Raw genomic sequence first — 19,281 nt, 5'->3', positions numbered from 1 at the left:
AACCATGCAATTTAATAGAGTGATTAGTTTATAACTACAGAGCCTTTTTTTTTTTTTTTTTTTGAGATGGATTCTTGCTCTGCCACCCAGGCTAGAGTGCAGTGGTGTGATCTCAGCTCACTGCAACCTCTGCCTCCCGGGTTCAAGTGATTCTCTTGCCTCAGGCTCCCAAGTAGCTGGGATTACAGGCATGCGCCACCACGCCTGGCTAATGTTTGTATTTTTGTGGAGACGGTGGTCTCGCCATGTTGCCCAGGCTGGTCTCGAACTCCTGACCTCAGGTGATCTGCCTGCCTCGGCCTCCCAAAGTGCTGTGATTATAGGCGTGCCTGGCCCAGATCTATTTTGAAGAAGTGACTTTAAATTTCCGAATTTTGAATATTTACCTGAACATATTTCATATTTATAATTTGAACTAAAGAAAATTTAGAGAAAACTTGTGTACACCACCAAATCTCTCCTGCTGCTCTACCCACTCTCTCTGGTAAAGGAAGAAATGGAGGCAAAGAGAGGCGAAGGGTGAGTGACCAAGTTAGAATGAGGAAAAGGAAATCCCGGACTGCAGGTTACATTCAGTCAACCCATCGCTTAGTGTCCTTCAATCTAGAATTGTTCCCCCGTCTTACCTCATGTCTCATGGCCTTGATATTTGACTGATATAGGCGGGAAATTCTGTAGAATGTCCCTCAATTTTCATTTCTGGGTAATTTTAAAGCCTCAGTATCATCCCTTTAGAGAAGCCTTCTCTGATCCCACAGCCTTGGTTAAGGGTTCTATTATGTCCTTTCACAGCACCATAAACTTTTCATAGCACTTATAATTGCAATAAGTAGTTCTGTGTAATTGTGTTTAGCGTCTGATGTCCTATCTCAGTCAGGATAGGCTAAATCATGCGGCCATAACAAACAATGGCAAAGTCTCAGTGGCTTAAGACAAAAGGCTTATTTTGCCCTCACTATCTACCCATTTTGTGTGGCAGGGAGCTCTGCTGCCCAGGGATTATCCAGGGATAATCATCCAGAGATAAGGCTGATGGAGCGGCCATTCCAACAGTCCTGTCACTTAGCTAGACAGAAAGACCTTGAGGGCCTTGAACTGGCAACTAAATACTTGCCCTAGAAGTGACACTGGTTCTTCTTTCTACAATGCATCAGCCAGAATGAGTTCCGTGGTCCCACCCAACCATGAGGTGGGCCCAGAAAGGCAATTAATCTAGCAGCATCAACAGCTTTTACTCTTCCCAAATAAACTCTCGGCTTCATGAAAGCAGCTGCCAGCCCTGCTTGTTTTAACCCACGTGCCCAGCACACAGTGCCCTGATAAAAATATGTGTTCAACGGATAAAGGACTCCATTCTTGGCAAAATGAGTAGGGGACTCTTAGAACAGCAACAAAAACCTAAGGTAGGCAGTCACTCTGGGATTCACCAAGGTTAGCTGAGCAGGAGAAAGACAGGGGGTGGGGGCACCTGGACTTACCTGTTGTGCCCATTTCTTCTTTTCCTCCTCATGTTGCTGGAGAATTCTGGTTATATCCTTTTGGTGCTGCTCAGCCTCCTCTGATGCACAGAGCTGGACAGTTATAGCTAGAGATGAAAAAGCAAAAAAAAAAAAAAAAAATCTCACAGAGTGGAAGTACAGTCAGAGCTGGCAGAGAGAGTGTGGGAAATGTGGCTAAGGAATGAGAACTCTGGTCTCTGCCTCAAGAATGATCTCAGGTGGGACCAGTCTCCAGAAACAGCCCCTCAAGTCTCTTTGGATTTGGAGATCCTCTTTCAAGAAATAAGCCAATGGTCTCATTTTGTCCCCGGTCTCCATGTTCTATCCCATTTAAAAAAAAATCAGTTGCTGGCCAGATATGATGGCTCACACCTGTAGTCCCAGCACTTTGGGAGGCTGAGGTGGGAGGATCACTTGAGACCAAGAGTTGGAGACTAGACTGGGCAACATAGTGAGACCCTGTCTCTTTAAAAAAAAAAAAAAAAAAAGGCTGGGCATGATGTCATGCACCTGCAGTCCCCGCTACTAGGGAGCCCAAGCAGGAGGATGGTTTGAGCACAGGAGTTCGAGGCTGCAGTAAGCTATGACTGCACCACTGCACTCCAGTCTGGGCAACAGAGCAAGACCTTGTCTCTAAAACAATGATAATAATAATTTAAAAATTAGTTGTTGATGCTTAACAACTGGGGAGTTTTTACTTAATAATTCTGATTTCCAATTTTTCTTGAAGAATCCAAAGAAGAACTGGCAATGTATGCCTTCATGTCAACCATGGGCTGGAGCCAGAAGCAGCTGCCTCCTCTTTGGCTGCCCAAGATGTGGCTCTGCAGCTGGCTACAGTCTTCACCTCCTGCTATTATTAAAAATGTATACAAAGGGCCACATGTCATTTGCTTTACCTGCTGGGGCCCATGAGCATCTGAGCGTGTGGCCCCTCACCTTTATCATCTCCTCAGCTGGTAGTAGAGGGTGCTACTTGAGAGCAGGAAGCAAACACAACCAGGAAGTCTAGCCTCTGCTTAAGGAAACTCCAAAACAGGCTCCGCCAATGCCACACCACCAAGTCTATCAGATGCTAGGTATGACCTAAGTTGGTGGTCATCCTCTCTGTGCCTCAGTTACCTAATACATGGGATCAGGATAATTATGGCACCTACCACATGAGTGAGGCTGAGATGATTAAATCAGGAAACAATGGCAATAAAAATAACAAAAGCAGGGTAGGAGGACTGAGAACTTACCATGCCTGCAACATGTCCAGCACTGTTCCAAGTACCTCAGAGGGATGACTGACTCACCTGCTCCTCACAGCTACCCAATAGTCGTGAGTAATGTTATTACCCCCAACCTACAGACGAGGAAGCTGAGGCTCAGAGGAGTCATGCAACTTGTTCAAGGTCACCCAGTTCAAAATTAAGGAAGCAGGGATATGAACCTACACAATCTGTTGCCACGGCAAATACTCCTAACTACCACCTTATCCTGCTTGCTTGTGCACAAAAGGAAATGTAGGCCAGGCACAGTGGCTCACACCTGTAATCCCAGCACTTTGGAAGGCCGAGGTGAGTGGATCACTTGAGCCCAGGAGTTCAAGACCAGCCTGGACAGCATGGTGAAACCCTGTCTCTACTAAAAATACAAAAAAGTCCCAGCTACTTGGGAGGCCGAGGCAGGAGAATCGCTTGAACCCGGGAGGCAGAGGTTGCAGTGAGCCAAGATGGCACCACTGCACTCCAGCCTGGGCCACAGAGACTCCGTCTCAAAAAACAAAAAAACTTGGTGCAGGCCGGTTGCAGTGGGTCACGCCTGTAATCCTAGCACTTTGGGAAGCCAACGAGTCTGGATTGCTTGAGCCTAGGAGTTTGAGAGCAGCCTGGGCAACATGGTGGTTGCCCAGGCACTTTGGAAGTACTCAATAAATGTTCCTTATTATTCAAGAAATGTTCTCTAAATGTTTATCAGTGCTCATGACAAGCATTAGAGCCTAATACTAGTGTTACTGGCATTATTATTAATGTTAGCATTATTATTAGAAAATTCCATAAGCAAGGTCTGGCAACGGATATGGAAGAAATGTGAGGATGAGGATGACCCCAATGCTGGTCAGTCCTGTCAGGACAGGAGGAGTGAGCTGGTGCCACTCAGTCCCAGAGGCCATGAGCAGATAGACAGAGGTCAGGTGATGGCAACAGTTAAGATCAGAGAGCCCTGAGTTCTCACAATTCATTTGGCCCAGATTTTGGTCCACAAGATTAGTACCAGATCGACCCCAACTGAAAAGAAGCTTATTAGAAATCTATCTATCTATCTATCTATCTATCTATCTATCTATCTATCCATCCATCTATCTATCTATCTATCTATCTATCTAATCTTTCTTTCTTTCTTTGCCTGGCATGGTGGCTCACACCTATAATCCCAGCACTTTGGGAGGCCGAGGTGAGTGAATCACTTGAGGTCAGGAGTTCGAGACCAGCCTGGCCATGGTGAAGCCCTGTCTCTACCAAAAATACAAAAAATTTAGCTGGGCGCGGTGGCAGGTGCCTGTAATCCCAGCTACTTGGGAGGCTGAGGAAGGAGAATCGCTTGAACCTGGGAGTTGGAGGTTGCAGTGAGCTGAGATCCTGCCACTGCACTCCAGCCTAGTAACAAGAGTGAAACTCTGTCTCAAAAAAATAAAAATAAAGATAAAAAATGAATATATGTATAGTATATATATATATATATAACTAAAAATGCAGCTTCTTCAGCCCCACTGAGATTTTTATTTATTTGGTCTGTGGTAGGTCCCTAGAATCTGCATCTTTGAAGTTCTCCAGGTAATTTTTCTTTTTTTGAGACAGGGTCTTGCTCTGTTGCCCAGGTTGGAGTGCAGTGGTGCAATCACAGTTCACTGCAGTCTCAACCTCCCTGGCTCAGGTGACCCTCCCACCTCAGTTTCCCAAGTAGCTGAGACTACAGGCACGCCACCATGCCTGGCTAATTTTTTGTGTGTGTATTTTTGGTAGAGACAGGGTTTCACCATGTTGCCCAGGCTGGTCTTGAACTCTTGGGCTCAAGCATTCCATCCACCTTGGCCTCTCAAAGTGCTGGGATTTTAGGCAAGAGCCACTGCTCCTGGCCTGGATAATTCTTATGTACAATCAGATTGGATTTTGTGGTCCAGTTACTTATGCGGTACTTGAACTTCACCTACGATATTCCCAACAGCCTCTAGGCTGTAACTAAACACCTTCAGAGATAGGGAACTCCTCCTATTACCAGGTAGCTCTGACGGTTTTAAATCAACAACCACACAAAACATTCTTTGAGAATGAGCTGAATTCTGCCTGCATGTTGCTGCTACCCTGAGGCCTTAATACCGACCTCTGTATCACACTAAACAAGGCTCATCTTTCTTCTCCATTAGGGCACTTCAGACACGTGGAGAAAACTGTTGTTTTATGGCAACATATATGTTTTTCTGGATGTAGTAATTTTTATTTTCATACCATGCAAATTTCAAAGAAAAGAAAACAAAATAAAATAAATATTATTTCATTGTATTTAGCTCTACTCATTTGAAAAAGAAAATTACATATTTAAGTTAGAAGGTTCCCAGATAATCCATTACAAATTAAAATTGATTTTAACTTATTTTATATATATATATATATTTTCTTTTTCAACTTTTGTTTAGATTTAGGGGTATGTATGCAGATTCATTACCTGGGTATATTGGGTGATGCTGAGTTTTGGGATACAAATGATCCTGTCACCCAGGTACTAAGCATAGTACCCAACGGTTTTTCAACCCTTGCTCCCATCCCTCCCTCCCTATGGCCACATCTTCTTTCCAGATGAACATTCTCTGTTCCTTTAACTGCTCCTTATAGGACATGTTTTCCAGATTCTTCACCAGTCTGATCTTGCTCCATTGTACTCCCTTCAATTTTTTTCTGGATCCCTCTAAAAATGTACTTTCTAGAAACATATATAGCACTCTAGGTGTGGTATCAACAGCCCAGAATAGGGAAGCACAGGTCAGGACTATTACCTCCCTGATTTTAGACACAATACTCCTATTAAGGTAACCTATCTAAGATCTCATGAGCTATTTTAGTAGCTATATCATCTGTGTTGATTATAAGGTAGGAAACCTCACAGATGGCAGTTGGGGCCTTTGTGGGTCTGGCTACTCACCTGTGTCCCCATTGAGGGGACCTAATTCCTGGGGCTCTGGTCTGGGTGGCTGTTCTGGTTCTGGTTCTTGGCGCTTCTGGAAGAAATGAGATAACAGTGAGGTGTGGGTAGAGGGTGGGAGGTCAAAGCGAGGATGGGCTGCTACAGTGGGATTCTTCCAAAGGCAAGGCAGGACCTTCAGTTACACTAGACCCTGCCCCACGCCCTGCGCATTACGGCTGCCTCGCAGCCCCAGGCAGCAGACCCTCTACCAGGGGAGGGGCCCTAGAACAGGACTTCTCATCCCTGTCAGGGAAACCCAAGGGGGAGTTTGACACTGCTTGACCTGTCCCTAGATCCTTGCAGTCTGGCTCCTGTTGCCATCCCTGGGGGCCTTCCAGACCACCTCTTTCTTCTCCCAGGATCTGGTCCGACCTGCTATTATCCTCACTCCAGCTATGCACTTGAGGTGCCCTAAAAACCTCCCGACCCTCAATTCAGAGATGAGTTTTGTTTGGAGAAAACTCAAACCATTTTTCTTCTGCTCTCACACCACAATAAGCATCCACATGGAAGAAGACTTCCATGTGTGTGGGAGGGGCTCTCCCCACCGCCAAACAATCAGTTCTGCGGCGGACATCAGTTCCGACACTACCTACCTGGAAATAGTGTCACAAGTCTAGGCCTCCAGAACTTTTGACAGATGGGCTTCAAGTTGAGGTTTCCTTGACCTCCTCTTTGGGTTTGATTAATTTGCTGGAGTGGCTCACAGAACGTGGGAAAACACTTACAATGACTGGTTTATTATAAAGGATAGTACAAAGGATGCAGATGATGAGATGCATAGGACAAGGTATGGGAGAAAGGGTGGGAGCTTCCATGCCCTCCTTGGGGGCCACCATCCAGGAACCTCCACGTGTTCAGCTACTGCGGAAGCTCTCTGAACCCAATCCTCTTGGGTTTTTCATGGAGGCTTCATTACGTAGGCATGATTGATTAAACTATTGGCCATTGGTGATCAACTTGACATTCTAGCCCCTCTCCCCTCCCAAGAGGTTGTCGGGTGGGGCTGAAAGTCCCAAACCTCTAAGAGGAATAACTAATACAAAAGGGTTTTCTGCATCACAAAGCAGTGTCAGTGGCTCCCAGATTTCATAAATGAGTAATTTTTTAAAATTTTAATTAATTAATTTTGAGACTGAGTCTTGCTCTGTCGCCCAGGCTGGAGTGCAGATGTGCAGTCTTGGCTCACTGCAACCACTGTCTCCTGGGTTCAAGTGATTCTCCTGCCTCAGCCTCCCGAGTAGCTGGGACTATAGGCGTGTGTCACCATGCCCGGCTAATTTCTTGTATTTTTAGTAGAGATGGGGTTTTACTGTGTTAGCCAGGATGGTTTCGATCTCCTGACCTTTTGATCTGCCCACCTCAGCCTCCCAAAGTGCTGGGATTACAGGCGTGAACCACCGCGCCCGACCTTTTTTTGTTTTGTTTTTGAGACAGAGTCTTGCTGTGTTGCCCAGGTTGGAGTGCAATTGCATGATTCCGGCTCACTGGAACCTCCACCTCCTGGGTTCAAGTGATCCTCAGCCTCCAGAGTGACTGAGACTACAGGCATGTGCCACCACACCTGGCTAAGTTTTGTATTTTTAGTAGAGACGGGGTTTCACCATGTTGGCCAGGCTGGTCTTGAAATCCTGGCCTCAACTGGTCTGCCCACCTAAGCATCCCAAAGTGCTGGAATTACAGGCATGAGCCACTGTGCCTGGCCAAATGAGTAATATTTTTTAATGGGAGAGTTGATATGGGCTGATAAACAAGGATGTTGAAAAAACTTATTTGTAGATTATTATTATTTTTAGACGGAGTCTCACTCTGTCGCCTAGGCTGAAGTGCTGTGGCTTGATCTCAGCTCGCTGCAAGCTCCACCTCCCAGGTTTACACCATTCTCCAGTCTCAGCCTCCTGAGTAGCTGGGACTACAGGCACCTGCCACCACGCCCAGCTGATTTTTTGTATTTTTAGTAGAGACGGGGTTTCACCATGTTAGCCAGGATGGTCTCGATCTCCTGACCTTGTGATCCGCCTGCCTCGGCCTCCCAAAGTGCTGGGATTACAGGTGTGAGCCACTGCACCTGGCCTAACTATTTGTAGATGATTACCATCATTTTATAAAATAAAGGACATTTTAATCTTCCAAAATATAGTAAGGAAAAGCTTAAGAACAGTCTTCCAGGAAAGGAGAACTGACATGCTTACTGAACATTACACACTCGCTCACACCATCATTTTCTCATTTCGTACTGGAGAGGTAAAAAGTTGGTTGAAGTCTGGCGGTGGTCACTGGACCAGGATTTGGGTAAAAAAAATGTAAGCCCTTTTGTATGCTTTTCAAGATGCTCTCACAAAGAAGAGAAAGAAAGAAAGAGGGACGAAGGAAGGCAAAGGACAGAAAGGAAGGAAAAAAGGAAGGAAGGAAGATGTTCTAGACTCAATTTTAAGAAACACTTTTGAAAAACAAGTCAAGCCTGGGCACAGTGGCTCATGCCTGGGCGCAGTGGCTCATGACTGTAATCTTGGCACTCTGGGAGGCCGAGGTGGGCAGATCATTTGCAGTCAGTAGTTCGAGATCAACCTGACAAACATGGCAAAAACTCCTCTCTAATAAAAACACAAAAATCAGGCAGGTGTGGTGGCGCACACTTGCAATCTGAACTACTTGGGAGTCTGAGGCATGAGAATTGCTTGAACCCAGGAGGTGGAGTTTGCAGTGAGCCGAGATCTCACACTCCAGCCTGGGCAATAGAGTGAGACTCTGTCTCAAAAAACAAACAAACAAAAACACAAGTCAAACTATGAAGATGCTATGAAAATGTTCGACAAAAATTATTTAAAATGTCCTAAACTGAAGAACCACTGAAATACTTCTAGAAAGCATGCTTCTCACTGGGGTGGGAAGATGTATCAAGGGAAGTCTTCTAGAATAGTCTGCTTCTCCCCCATGGTGCTGGGCACAGAGCCTGGCATGTGTAAGCCCGTGGAGGACTGAGTGAGGCATGGGGCCTCCCCCAGGTCCTCGTGCCCCAAATCTGTGAGTGACTGGGCGGACCTGACAATTTAGCTCCCCTACCATCCTGGTGAAGACTCAATCTTCCCTTTCCAGGGGAGAGGAGGGAGCCTGGTCCAGGCACGACTCAGAGAAGCTGTCAACGCCAGAATCTGGGGAAGTGACAGCAGCCAGCCTCCCCACCCTGGGCTGGGGGAAGGAGGGAGATAAACACAAACGGTTGTCTCTTCCTTGTTGCCACCACTGATTAGCTGAACTCAGACAATGTTTTTATGGGAGCCAGAAGGCCTAGATTCTAGTTCCAGCTCTGTTACAAACTTGGGCAAATCCCTTCACACTCTGTCTTCTGCTTCCTCCTCTGTGAGGTGGGGATGAGGATCCCATGGTGTTCAAACTCTAAGCTCTCATCTCAGCTCCTCTCAACAGCACTGTGAGGCAAAGGTCACTACAGGCAAGGAAACTGAGGCTCAAGGAGGTTTAAGGCACTGTCACATTGTGCCTTAATGTTCAAATCAGCATTAGAACCAGGTGTCAGAATATTAGAGACTGCAGAGCAAAGTGGTTAAGAACTCTAGAATTCTAGAATCACATAGGTATGGGTTCAAATACTAAATCCAACACCGTGTGACTATATGACCTCTCTATGCCTCGGATTTCTCACGAGGCTCTTTTAGGATGAGATGAAATAACGCAATTGCAGTGTCTGGCACATATTAAGAACTCAAATATTGCATGAGACGATACCCACGTTTCAGAAACATGGCAAGAACAAAGATCCCACGTGATCTGCTTTGGCAGACCTCTTGGGCTGCCCCTGGGTCTCAGGTTTTGTCATCTGAAATAAGGTCATAAGCTCATGAAATGCTGCCTTCTTTCAGATAACCTCCACCAGAGAATGGTGGAGAACTCTTCTCCACAAACAGCTTTCAGACCACCGGCAGCACGTGGCCTTGTACTTGAGTCCCCAGCTCTTGACAAAACAAGATAACTCCTTCAGAATGGCAGTCAAGGCTATCACCATCTGTCCCCAGTCTACCCCCATGCCAATTTCTTTCTTTTTTTTTTTTTCTGGCTTTTTTTTTTTTTTTTTGAGATGGAGTCTTGCTCTGTTGCCCAGGCTGCAGTGCAGTGGTGTCATCAGGGCTCACTGCAACCCCCACCTCCCAAGCTCAAGCAATTCTCCTGCGTCAGCCTCCCAGGTAGCTGGGACTACAGGCATGTGCTATCCCACCTGGCTAATTTTTGTATTTTTGGCAGAGATGGAATTTTGCCATGCTACTCAGGATGGTCTCGAACTCCAAGGCTCAAGTGATTTGTCTGCCTCGGCCTTCCAAAGTACTGGGATTACAGGCATGAGCCATGGCACCCAGCCCCAATTTCTTAATACTTAAATATTTATAAACATCTTCTTCCAGTTACACCAGTAGTAGGCATTTGTTGTAGAAAATACAGAAAATACATCAATATACAGAAAGAAAATCTCACAACCCAGAGAGAACCCCATAACCTGGTGGCATATATTGTTCATCTACATACACCTATTCAATGATATTACATATACTGCCTCATATCTTACTTTTTCAAATACATTATGAGCATTTACTACACAGCATTAACTATTCTGCAAATGTGTTAATTGTAATGATGAGCAGAACATCCCTATGGATGAATTTTGTCATTCACTGTTAAGTGTTTAAATTGTTTCCACATTTTAATTTGCAGATTATGCTTTAATAAACATATTAATTTAGGCCAGGTGCGGTGGCTCATGCCTATAATCCTAGCACTTTGGGAGGCAGAGATGGGTGGATCATTTGAGATCAGGAGTTCGAGACTAGCCTGGCCAACCTGCTGAAACCCCGTCTCTACTAAAAATACAAAAATTAACCAGGCGGTAATGGCATGCACAGGTAATCCCAGCTACTTGGGAAGCTGAGGCAGGAGAATCGCTTGAACCCAGGAGGTGGAGGTTGCAGTGAGCCAAGATTGCACCACTGCACTCCAGTCTGGGCGACAGAGTGAGACCCTGTCTCAAAAAATAAAAAATTAAAATTAAAATTAAAAAATAAGCATATTGATTTATAAAATTTTATACACATCTAATATTACATGTCTAATATTGGAAGTTTCAACCAATTTACTCACCTTCAAATGGCACACAAGACCAGTTTCAGCTGGGTGTGGTAGCTCACACCTGTAATCCCAGTACTTTAGGAGGCCGAGGCAGGAGGATCACTTGAAGCCAGGAGTTCAAGACCAGCCTGGCCAACGTGACAAAACCCCACCTCTACTAAAAATACAAAAATTAGCCAGGTGTGGTGGCACATGCCTGTAATCCCAGCTACTTGAGAGGCTGAGGCACGAGAATTGTTTAAACCTGGGAGGCAGAGATTATAGTGAACTGAGATTGGGCCACTGCACTCCAGCCTGGGCAACAGAGCAAGACTCTGGAAGAAGAAGAAGAAGAACAAGAGGAGGAGGAGGAGGAGGAGGAGGGGGAGGGGGAGGGGGAGGAGGAGGAGGAGGAGAAGGAGAAGGAGAAGGAGAAGGAGAAGGAGAAGGAGAAGAAGAAGAAAGACCAGTTTCACTGCAACCTTGCCAACATGGAATATTATCACTTTTTAAAAAAATGTTGGCAAATTTGCTAGGTCAAAACCAAACCAAAATAACCTAGTGCTACCTATTACATGCCTGCCCCCAACACAGACATCTGTGTGTTCGAGACATCCTGCACTGCTCAAGACCATCCCACTGTGACACATGGTCAGGTCTACCTCAGGCCCCCAGGCTCAGTGCACTCATCATTTCTCTGCTTCTCTCCTGGCCTGCCCCGGGGCGGAGTTAGTTCCTGTCTCCTCCATGTTCCAGGCACCCCTGACAGTATCCACATCTGGTTGGCTATCTATCTCTCCTGTTAGCCCAAGGGGCTCCTTGAGGACAGGATTTTGAAATCTATATTGGACTTGCCCCAGTATGTTATGATGCCCAGAATAGTATTTCTTAGGAATGTGGTCTATGGACCTCCTGTACTAGAGCCACCTGGAAAGCCTGCTTAACACGAATGTCCAGGCTGCATTCTAGACCTACAGTATGTGTGCTGGGGATTTACATCTTTTTGTTTGTTTGTTTGTTTGAGATGGAGTCTGGCTCTGTTGCCCAGGCTGGAGTGCAGTGGCACGATCTTAGCTCAGTTGCAACCTCTGCCTCCCGGGCTCAAGCAATTCTTTTGCTTCAGCCTCCAGAGTAGCTGGGATTACAGGCGCATGCCACCACATCAGGCTAATTTTTGTATTTTTAGTAGAGACGGGGTTTCACCATGTTGGCCAGGCAGGTCTCAAACTCCCGACTTCAAGTGATCCACCCACTTCAGCCTTCCAAAATGCTGAGATTACAGGCATGAGCCACTGCACCTGGCCAGAATCTCCATCTTTAGCAGTCTAGCCAGGTGATCCTAGTGCCCACAAAAGCCTGAGGATATGTGACCCTGAGCTAGGTAGGTCCCAACAAGCAATTACTGAGTGGAAAATCCCCAGGTTGTGGCCCTGACCACTTCCTCCTCAGAGGTCATGGAGCAGAGGGCACCTGCAGTGTGTGTGTGTGGGTGGTGGTTGTTGGGGGAGTTGGGAGGGGGACATAAGAATTTTCCCTTCCAAAAGAGGGGTGGGGAACATAGGGCTGGGGTAGGGTATCCGGACTATACTCTGCAAGAGGGATGACAGCTTCCTGAGTCAACGGAAACTTGGGAGCAAGAAAGCTGCAGAGGAGGCTGCCGGCAGTACAGGATGCAGGGAGAACCCAGGCCTGGGGTTAAGGCCAGGAGACTCAATTCCAACTTTACTGTGTGAGTTTAGGTAAGTCATGTTCCTTCTCAGTTTCCCTGTCTGTGAAGGGTCATGGCTGGAACAGATGCTCTCTTCAGTCCTCCTGAGCTCCAGGGCAGCCCTTCTCCTAAGAAGTCTGGAAATAGAGCCCCTATGCCCAGGTGACACTCACAACTCTGGGGCCCAGATCCTTGCTGTCAAGCAGACCAGAGCCCTGCAGTAGGTTCACCCTGAAGCAAACCTGAGATAGTAGGACACAGCTGTCAAAAGCAGACACAGTCAGGGTAGAATGAGAAGACAGGTCCAGGGCCGTGGAGAGCCACACGAGCTCAGACTGGGGCTGTTGAGATGCTCTGGAGTATGCTCTCCTTTTAGAGGAGATACATTGGAAGATGTCCCAAAGAAACTGACAGGATGTAGGAGATGACTCAAAACCAAATTATCGGAGGGGCTGTTAATAGAACAAGGGTTGGTCAGCCTTGAGAACAGGCAGGAAGACCTGACTACTGTCTTCAAATCTCAGCAGGACTGTCATGGGTAGAAGCTGCTGGTGTGTCATCTACAGCCTTGGAGGACAGGATTGTGGCTAAGCACGAGGAGGTTCCAGAAGTTTCAGTTCAGTATGAAGAAAAATGTCAGAACCATCACAAACAGGTAGGCCGCCTTATAGGAGGATGGGGCATGGTGGTGGAAGTGAGCACTCCATCACTAGAAGCATGCAAGAAGAGGTTGGAGAGTCCAACTTCATGCTGGAGATTGGACTAAGTGATCTTTGAGAACCCTGAACTCTAACAGTCTGTAATTCTAAAAAGCATCACTGATGTTCGGCAAGTGAAGGCCTCTGGTAAGCATAAAAAATTTATCTACTACAGGTGGTGTGTAAAGACCACCAGCATTAATGGCACCTCAGGGAGCTCTGTTGAATGCTATTCAGGGAGCAGTATTTTGGGGTGAATGGCTGTAGTCACATACTCAAGCCTTTGGAATAGACTCCTAAACTTCCTTCAAATTCTGAGCCTCGCCAGGCAAGAGTGAATTAGGCAGAAGCAACTTGGATAGAAGCCGCCCAGCTATTCCCTACCTTGGGAATCCTAGTAGGATGGAAGGCAAGCGTAGCCCCAAGGGAGGTTTGGCCTGTCCTACAGACACCTGAGCTAGCCCTCTTGGGGAACCATCACTCCATTCTGTTTGTCAGCCTTCAAGGCTTGTGTATTTCGGATTAAGTGCTTTGTGTCCTCATTGTTCCTGCTTAACTTCGATAATTTAGTAATTAAAGAAGACTCGTTCACCCAGCTTTTCCTTGTTCCATACATCACAGGCCTGGCTTCCTCTGGCATGTAGTTCTATCACATCTATCCTGGCTGAGGAAGGCTTACAGGGACCCAGAGCAGGATTGGAAGGGCCCCAGGGGCAGCTGACTCCAATCCCCACCTCCTTTTACAGATGGAAAAGCTGAGGCCCAGAGGAGGGTGGGCAGATGCCTTGTCAGAAGCTGCAAAGCAGAGAAGCAGAGCCCTGGGGAGAATCCAGACTCACAGCTGAGGCTGGAGTCCTTTCCATCCCCCTGATGCCAGGGCCAGCTTTATTTGAGTAGCTAAGCCTGAAGGGGAGAGGTGATTCTGAGTCTCAAGGGGCTCCGGTCACACCCTCCTCAATATCAGAGCTGCCTTTCCGGTGTCTGGCCCAGTACCACTAGTTTTGGGATCTAAGTAACCACAGTCAGAGCCCATTGGCCAAGGGTAGAGGCAGGAAGGAGGTGGGGGTGGAGGCCCAAGGGGCCCCCACTCCAGGGCCTTCGGGGAGGAAGGGCGGGGCCTAAATGTTCAGGGCTGTTGAGAAACATTAGTGTTCACAAGCGCATTACAGAAGCTCAGAAGGAAAAACACCATAAATACAGGCCTCAGCCTCCCCATCTCTAAGATGGGCAGAGATATTCTGCCAAAGTAATGCCTGAATTTGATTTCATTGAAAATCAAACACTGTTAGGGACATTAAAGATTTAATTCATCCCCTTCATATCATACAGTGTGTGGTCAACATTTCCTCACTGGCTGGAGGACAGTCCAATGTGACTGTACAACCAACTTAAGGTTAGAAGTGCCAGGCTGCACCACTCAGCTGCACCGAGGACACAGTCTATGCTCTGAACACCTGCAGGACCCCCAGAGCACACAAGTCAGGGGCGGATGTGGTCTCCACTGCTGCTCTCTGACCCACTGATGCGGTGTCTCAGGGGAGGAAAGGACCACTTCCTTCTTAAACACCCTGCACCTGCTGAGCCAGACCACAGCAGACAAGCAGCAGAAAGGCCTTGAGTGCAAGGCCTCGCTTCGCAGACGGTGACACTGAGGCCTAGAGAAAGCCTTTTTAATACACCTTATTTATTTTCTTCCTCCCTAGAGCTCCCATTTTCTTGTCCCATATCAGCTTCCCAGGGTGTCTGCTAGTTCTGGTTGCCTCAGAGGGCCTGGAGCTGGCAAAAGCACTAGACATTATTTCTAGCATTTGGGTCAGCCTGGCAGGCAGGACCCTGAAGGAGCTGGACAGAAAATGGTGTCAGTAGCTGGATGGGGGTTGGGGAAGAGACAGGCTAAGGGCCCAGATACCTGTCTCCCAGTCCAATGGCAAATTGGGAGTCCAGAGCCAAGGTCCTAGCTCGCCATCTGCTTGCTGTGTGACCTCAGGTGGGCACCCTTCCTTTTCTGTGCTTCTGTTCCCTCCCCTGCATGGCATGGAATTGTGCAATGGGATATGTAAGAGCCCTTCTGGTTTTGACATGCTGTGGATGGGGAAGAAGGGGCACAGTGAGGTCATCTTGCTATCTCATCTTCTGTTGATCCTGTTCTGCTTGTTTGCTCTGGGCAGGGCAGGGGCAGTTTGACACACTCAGCTGTTAGCTCTGGTCATGGAGGGGGCTTCTCTGGAGAGCAGGAAAGGAGGGGCCCTCGCTCAGGAGGCCTGGGTGAGAACCTGGAGCCCTCAGCCCTCCACACCATCCCCTGTTCTTCAGCAGCCAGTGTAAGGGTGGTTGTAAAAGAGAGGGCAGGATTGCCTGAAAGCAGAGAATGACAGAGCTCAGCCACCTCCCAAGTTGCATGCAGCATGCTCCCAATTCTACAGTGGCACTGTCAGCAGAAATAAGTACCCATTAGTGAGGATGAAGAGGACGCACAGGATGCTCAGGGCAGGACCGTTTGCAGTAGGGAAACGCTGTAAACTAGGGACTGGCTGGATACACTCAGGGACATAATACTATGTCATTTCATTCATATGTTTAAGAGAGTGAAGTAGACCTTTACGTACAAACACGGAAAGGCATTTGGTAGAATACCAATATCCAAATTAAACTATTTCTTTTCTGTCACCCAGGCTGGAGTGCAGTGGTGTATTCTTCGCTCACTGCAACCTCCACCTCCCAGGTTCAAGCAATTCTCCTGCCTCAGCCTCCCCAGTAACTGGAACTGTAGGCATGTGCCAGCATGCCCAGATAATTTTTGTATTTTCAGTAGAGACAGGGTATTACCATGTTGACCAGGCTGGTCTTGAACTCCTGACCTCAGGTGATCTGCCCGCCTCAGCCTCCCAAAGTTCTGGGATTATAGGCATGAGCCACTGTGCCTGGCCAACTATTACTAATGATTAAAAAACGCACAGGAAAAAGTACCTGGAAAAGCACAAACTGATAACGGTTGTCATCTCCAGAGAATGGAGTAAAATTATTGTGGTCAAGGAAGGGTAGCTTCCATTTTACCTGACCTCTTAGGAATTTTTTTTTTTTTTTTTTTTTTGAGTCGGAGTCTTACTCTGTTGCCCAGGCTGGAGTGCAGTGGTGCAATCTTGGCTCACTGCAGCCTCTGCCTCCCAGGTTCCAGCGATTCTCCTGCCTCAGCCTCCTGGGTAGCTGAGATTACAGGCATGTGCCACATGCCCGGTTAATTTTTGTATTTTTAGTAGAGATGGGGTTTCACCATGTTGGCCAGACTGGTCTCAAACTCCTGACCTCAGGTGATCTGCCTGCATCAGCCTCCCCAAGTACAGGGATTATAGGCGTGAGCCACCACGCCTGGCCAATTCTTAGGATTTTTAAAGCAATAATACATTCAAGAATTACTTGTATACAAAGCAATTAACAACAAGAAGAAAATGATACCTCTCTTGGAACCTGAAAGCCTCCAACAGAGTCATGGTACAGACAGAGAAATCAAGGCTGGGGAAGACAATAGTTAGCAAAAGAGGCAGAAGTGGACCCATTCTTAGAATGACGAATACCAGAGGTTAGGAAGGACGTGTGTATGGGGTGCGGGGAATGAAGAAAGGCTGGTCAAAGGGTACAAACATACAGCCAGAAGGAAGGACTACATTCTAATGTTCCATAGCAACCATGAACTGTAGACTTCAAAATAGCTAGAAGAGAGGACTTGAAACGTTCCCAAAACATAGAAATGATAAATACTCGAGGTGATGAAACTCCAAACACCCTGACTTAATCCTTACACAGTCTATACACCTAACAAAATATCATTTGTACCTGGTAAGTATGTAAAATATTATATATCAATAAAAAATATAAAGAAGCAGGCCTCATTCTTGACTCCCAGTCCAGTGCTCTTTCCTCTACAGAAGCAGCTGCTGGTGTCCAAAAGCAATGGGCCCTGTCCAAGCACCTCCTTGTTTACAGTGCTGCCTCTTCTGCTGCCAAGCTGGGTTCCAAAGGGGAGGCACTGGGTTCTTGTTGTCGTTTTTGATTGCTGGCAAGATGGGGATAGGGGTGAGAGGGTGGGTAAGGAGCAGTTAACCTTGTGATATGAAAGTTTCTTAAAGCTGCTGTAACAAATTACCACACACTTGGTGGCTGAAAACAACAGAAATGTGTTCTCTCACAGTTCTGGAAGTTAGAAGTCCAAATTCAAGGTGTCAGCCGAGCTGGCTCTTCTGGAGGCTCTGAGGGAGGATCTGTTCCCTCCCTCTCTCTCAGCTCCTGGTGGGTGCTGGCAATCCTCAGTTCTCTGGCTTGGAAGATGCGTCACTCCACTCCCTGCTCTTCTCCCTATGTGTCTGTGTCCAAATTTCCCTCTTCTTGTTGGGACACTAGTCACTGGATTAGGGCCCATCCAGTGTGACTTCATGGTAACTTCATTGCCTCTGCAAAGACCTTATTTCAAATAATGTCACATTTACAGGTTCTGGGTGAACATAAATGTAGGAGGGGACACTGCTGAATCCAGTAAAGGTAACAGCTTTTCTGATGTCCAGGCCACTAGGAAGGGACAGGGGCAGGGTCACATGGAGCAGTAGAAAACGGCGAGGAAGGCCACAAAGGTCATTGTACACTCAGTGAAAAAAACTCCATTGCAGAGAGAGGAGGAAATCTGGAAGTAGGTCAGACTGCATGTCACTTGTCTTGAGGGGGATGCATGGACGTGGATGGCTGTTTTAGGTATAGTACAGTGTTTGGCCTAGATGTTCTGGAAGGTTCAGATTTGAAAATAAGGTGACACAAGATAAACTATTTTTAGGGATTAAGATTCACCTGGCAAGACAAATAGGATGGCTTGTCTTCAGGTAATGGATGGGTTTAGATCTGCTAAAGATGGATGGATCTTCTCTTGCTCCTTCTCTCTGCCAAGGTGGGGCAGCAGGAGCTCCCTCCCCGCTGCCAGTCCTGCTGCAGTGGGGCTCCCAGGCTGGCCCTCTCCCCTGGTCACTGGGGACAGCTCACAGTGCTGAGGGTGGAGGATGCAGGGGACAGAGTGCCAGCCGTGCAGATGGAAGCCCAAGCACACCCTGAGGTGTCAGAGCCAGAACTAGGGTCATCTGAGAGGCTCTTCCTTTCACTGGGAGGGTCCTTACACTCTTCAAGTTTATTTTTTGAATATGAACATTCATGAATTTCATACTGAGACCTCTTAGAGCTGCTTTTCCAGGCAGGTCTGACTCTTGTTCACTGGCTGATCTATGCACCCTGAGATGTCAGGGGGTAGCCCCTCCTACCCAGAGTTTCCCTGTCTTGATTTATATAGTAGTCTGCTTCTGTGCAATTAATTTAAAATTTCATCTTTTATGCCCTTTTTATGACAAAAAGAAACACAGTGCTGACGTGAAGCATAGGTCCCAAGCCTAACAGCCAACTGAAGCAAAAATGGGAGTCCTTAGGTGTCTAGGAACTCGTCAGGCTCTCAGGGGACCTAGATTAGCCACCCGTGAATTCAATAGAGGAAAAGAATTAAAAACATGTACATGTGCAGAAAATATATCACCAAAGGTCGTATCTCAAAACGCAGAGGGTATTGGGAATTATTCTAATGTGTTTTAGGTTGCCAAACACAAAAATCTGGTATTTAATCTCACAGGTCTTCCAGAGTGCCTCGTGCATGGAAGCCTGTACTGGCTTTAGCTAGGAAGATTGGTGGGCATTAGTTTCTAGGTTGGACAAAATCACCGGCTTGGGGGCCATGTACATGCCAATATCTCCATGATGATTGGGGCAGGGCACTGAGTGCTGCAGAGGCAGCTTTCCTGCACATTCCTGGACTGTCCCGCCCTTACCACCCTAGCTAGGAGATCAGATTTGCCCACTCTTCCGGAGGTCAAGGGCTGCTCCCAGATTCCTTCTGCCTAGGATGCCCTCCTGTATAACCTACCTGCCCCACAACTGCCTAACCCCCGCCCATCTTCAAAACTCAGCCAAGATGCTGTCTTTCTAAGGGGCCTTCCTTGACCCCCTCTGAGTCCAAAGC

At 47.1% G+C, this 19,281-nt stretch overlaps 1 protein-coding gene across 2 annotated transcripts in view; it reads right to left on the bottom strand.

The window, feature by feature from the left end:
* CCDC69 (coiled-coil domain containing 69) overlaps positions 1 to 19,281 on the bottom strand; it is a 44,655-nt gene that overhangs the window by 20,285 nt on the left and 5,089 nt on the right. The window contains exons 2-3 of one of the 2 annotated variants that reach the window (XM_023227088.2): positions 5,682 to 5,757; positions 1,479 to 1,585 (exon numbers count right to left, since the gene is read on the bottom strand). In XM_023227088.2, the coding sequence (XP_023082856.1) occupies positions 1,479 to 1,585; positions 5,682 to 5,757 (183 nt within the window). The remainder of the gene's footprint in view (positions 1 to 1,478; positions 1,586 to 5,681; positions 5,758 to 19,281) is intronic. The other variant, XM_023227089.3, reaches the window with a different exon arrangement.

The sequence above is a fragment of the Piliocolobus tephrosceles genome, chromosome 4 (genome assembly GCF_002776525.5).
Source record: "Piliocolobus tephrosceles isolate RC106 chromosome 4, ASM277652v3, whole genome shotgun sequence".
Classification (NCBI taxonomy): domain Eukaryota; kingdom Metazoa; phylum Chordata; class Mammalia; order Primates; family Cercopithecidae; genus Piliocolobus; species Piliocolobus tephrosceles.
The sequence above is the reverse complement of the archived record's forward strand: the minus strand, read 5'-3'. Positions and strand labels throughout refer to the sequence as shown.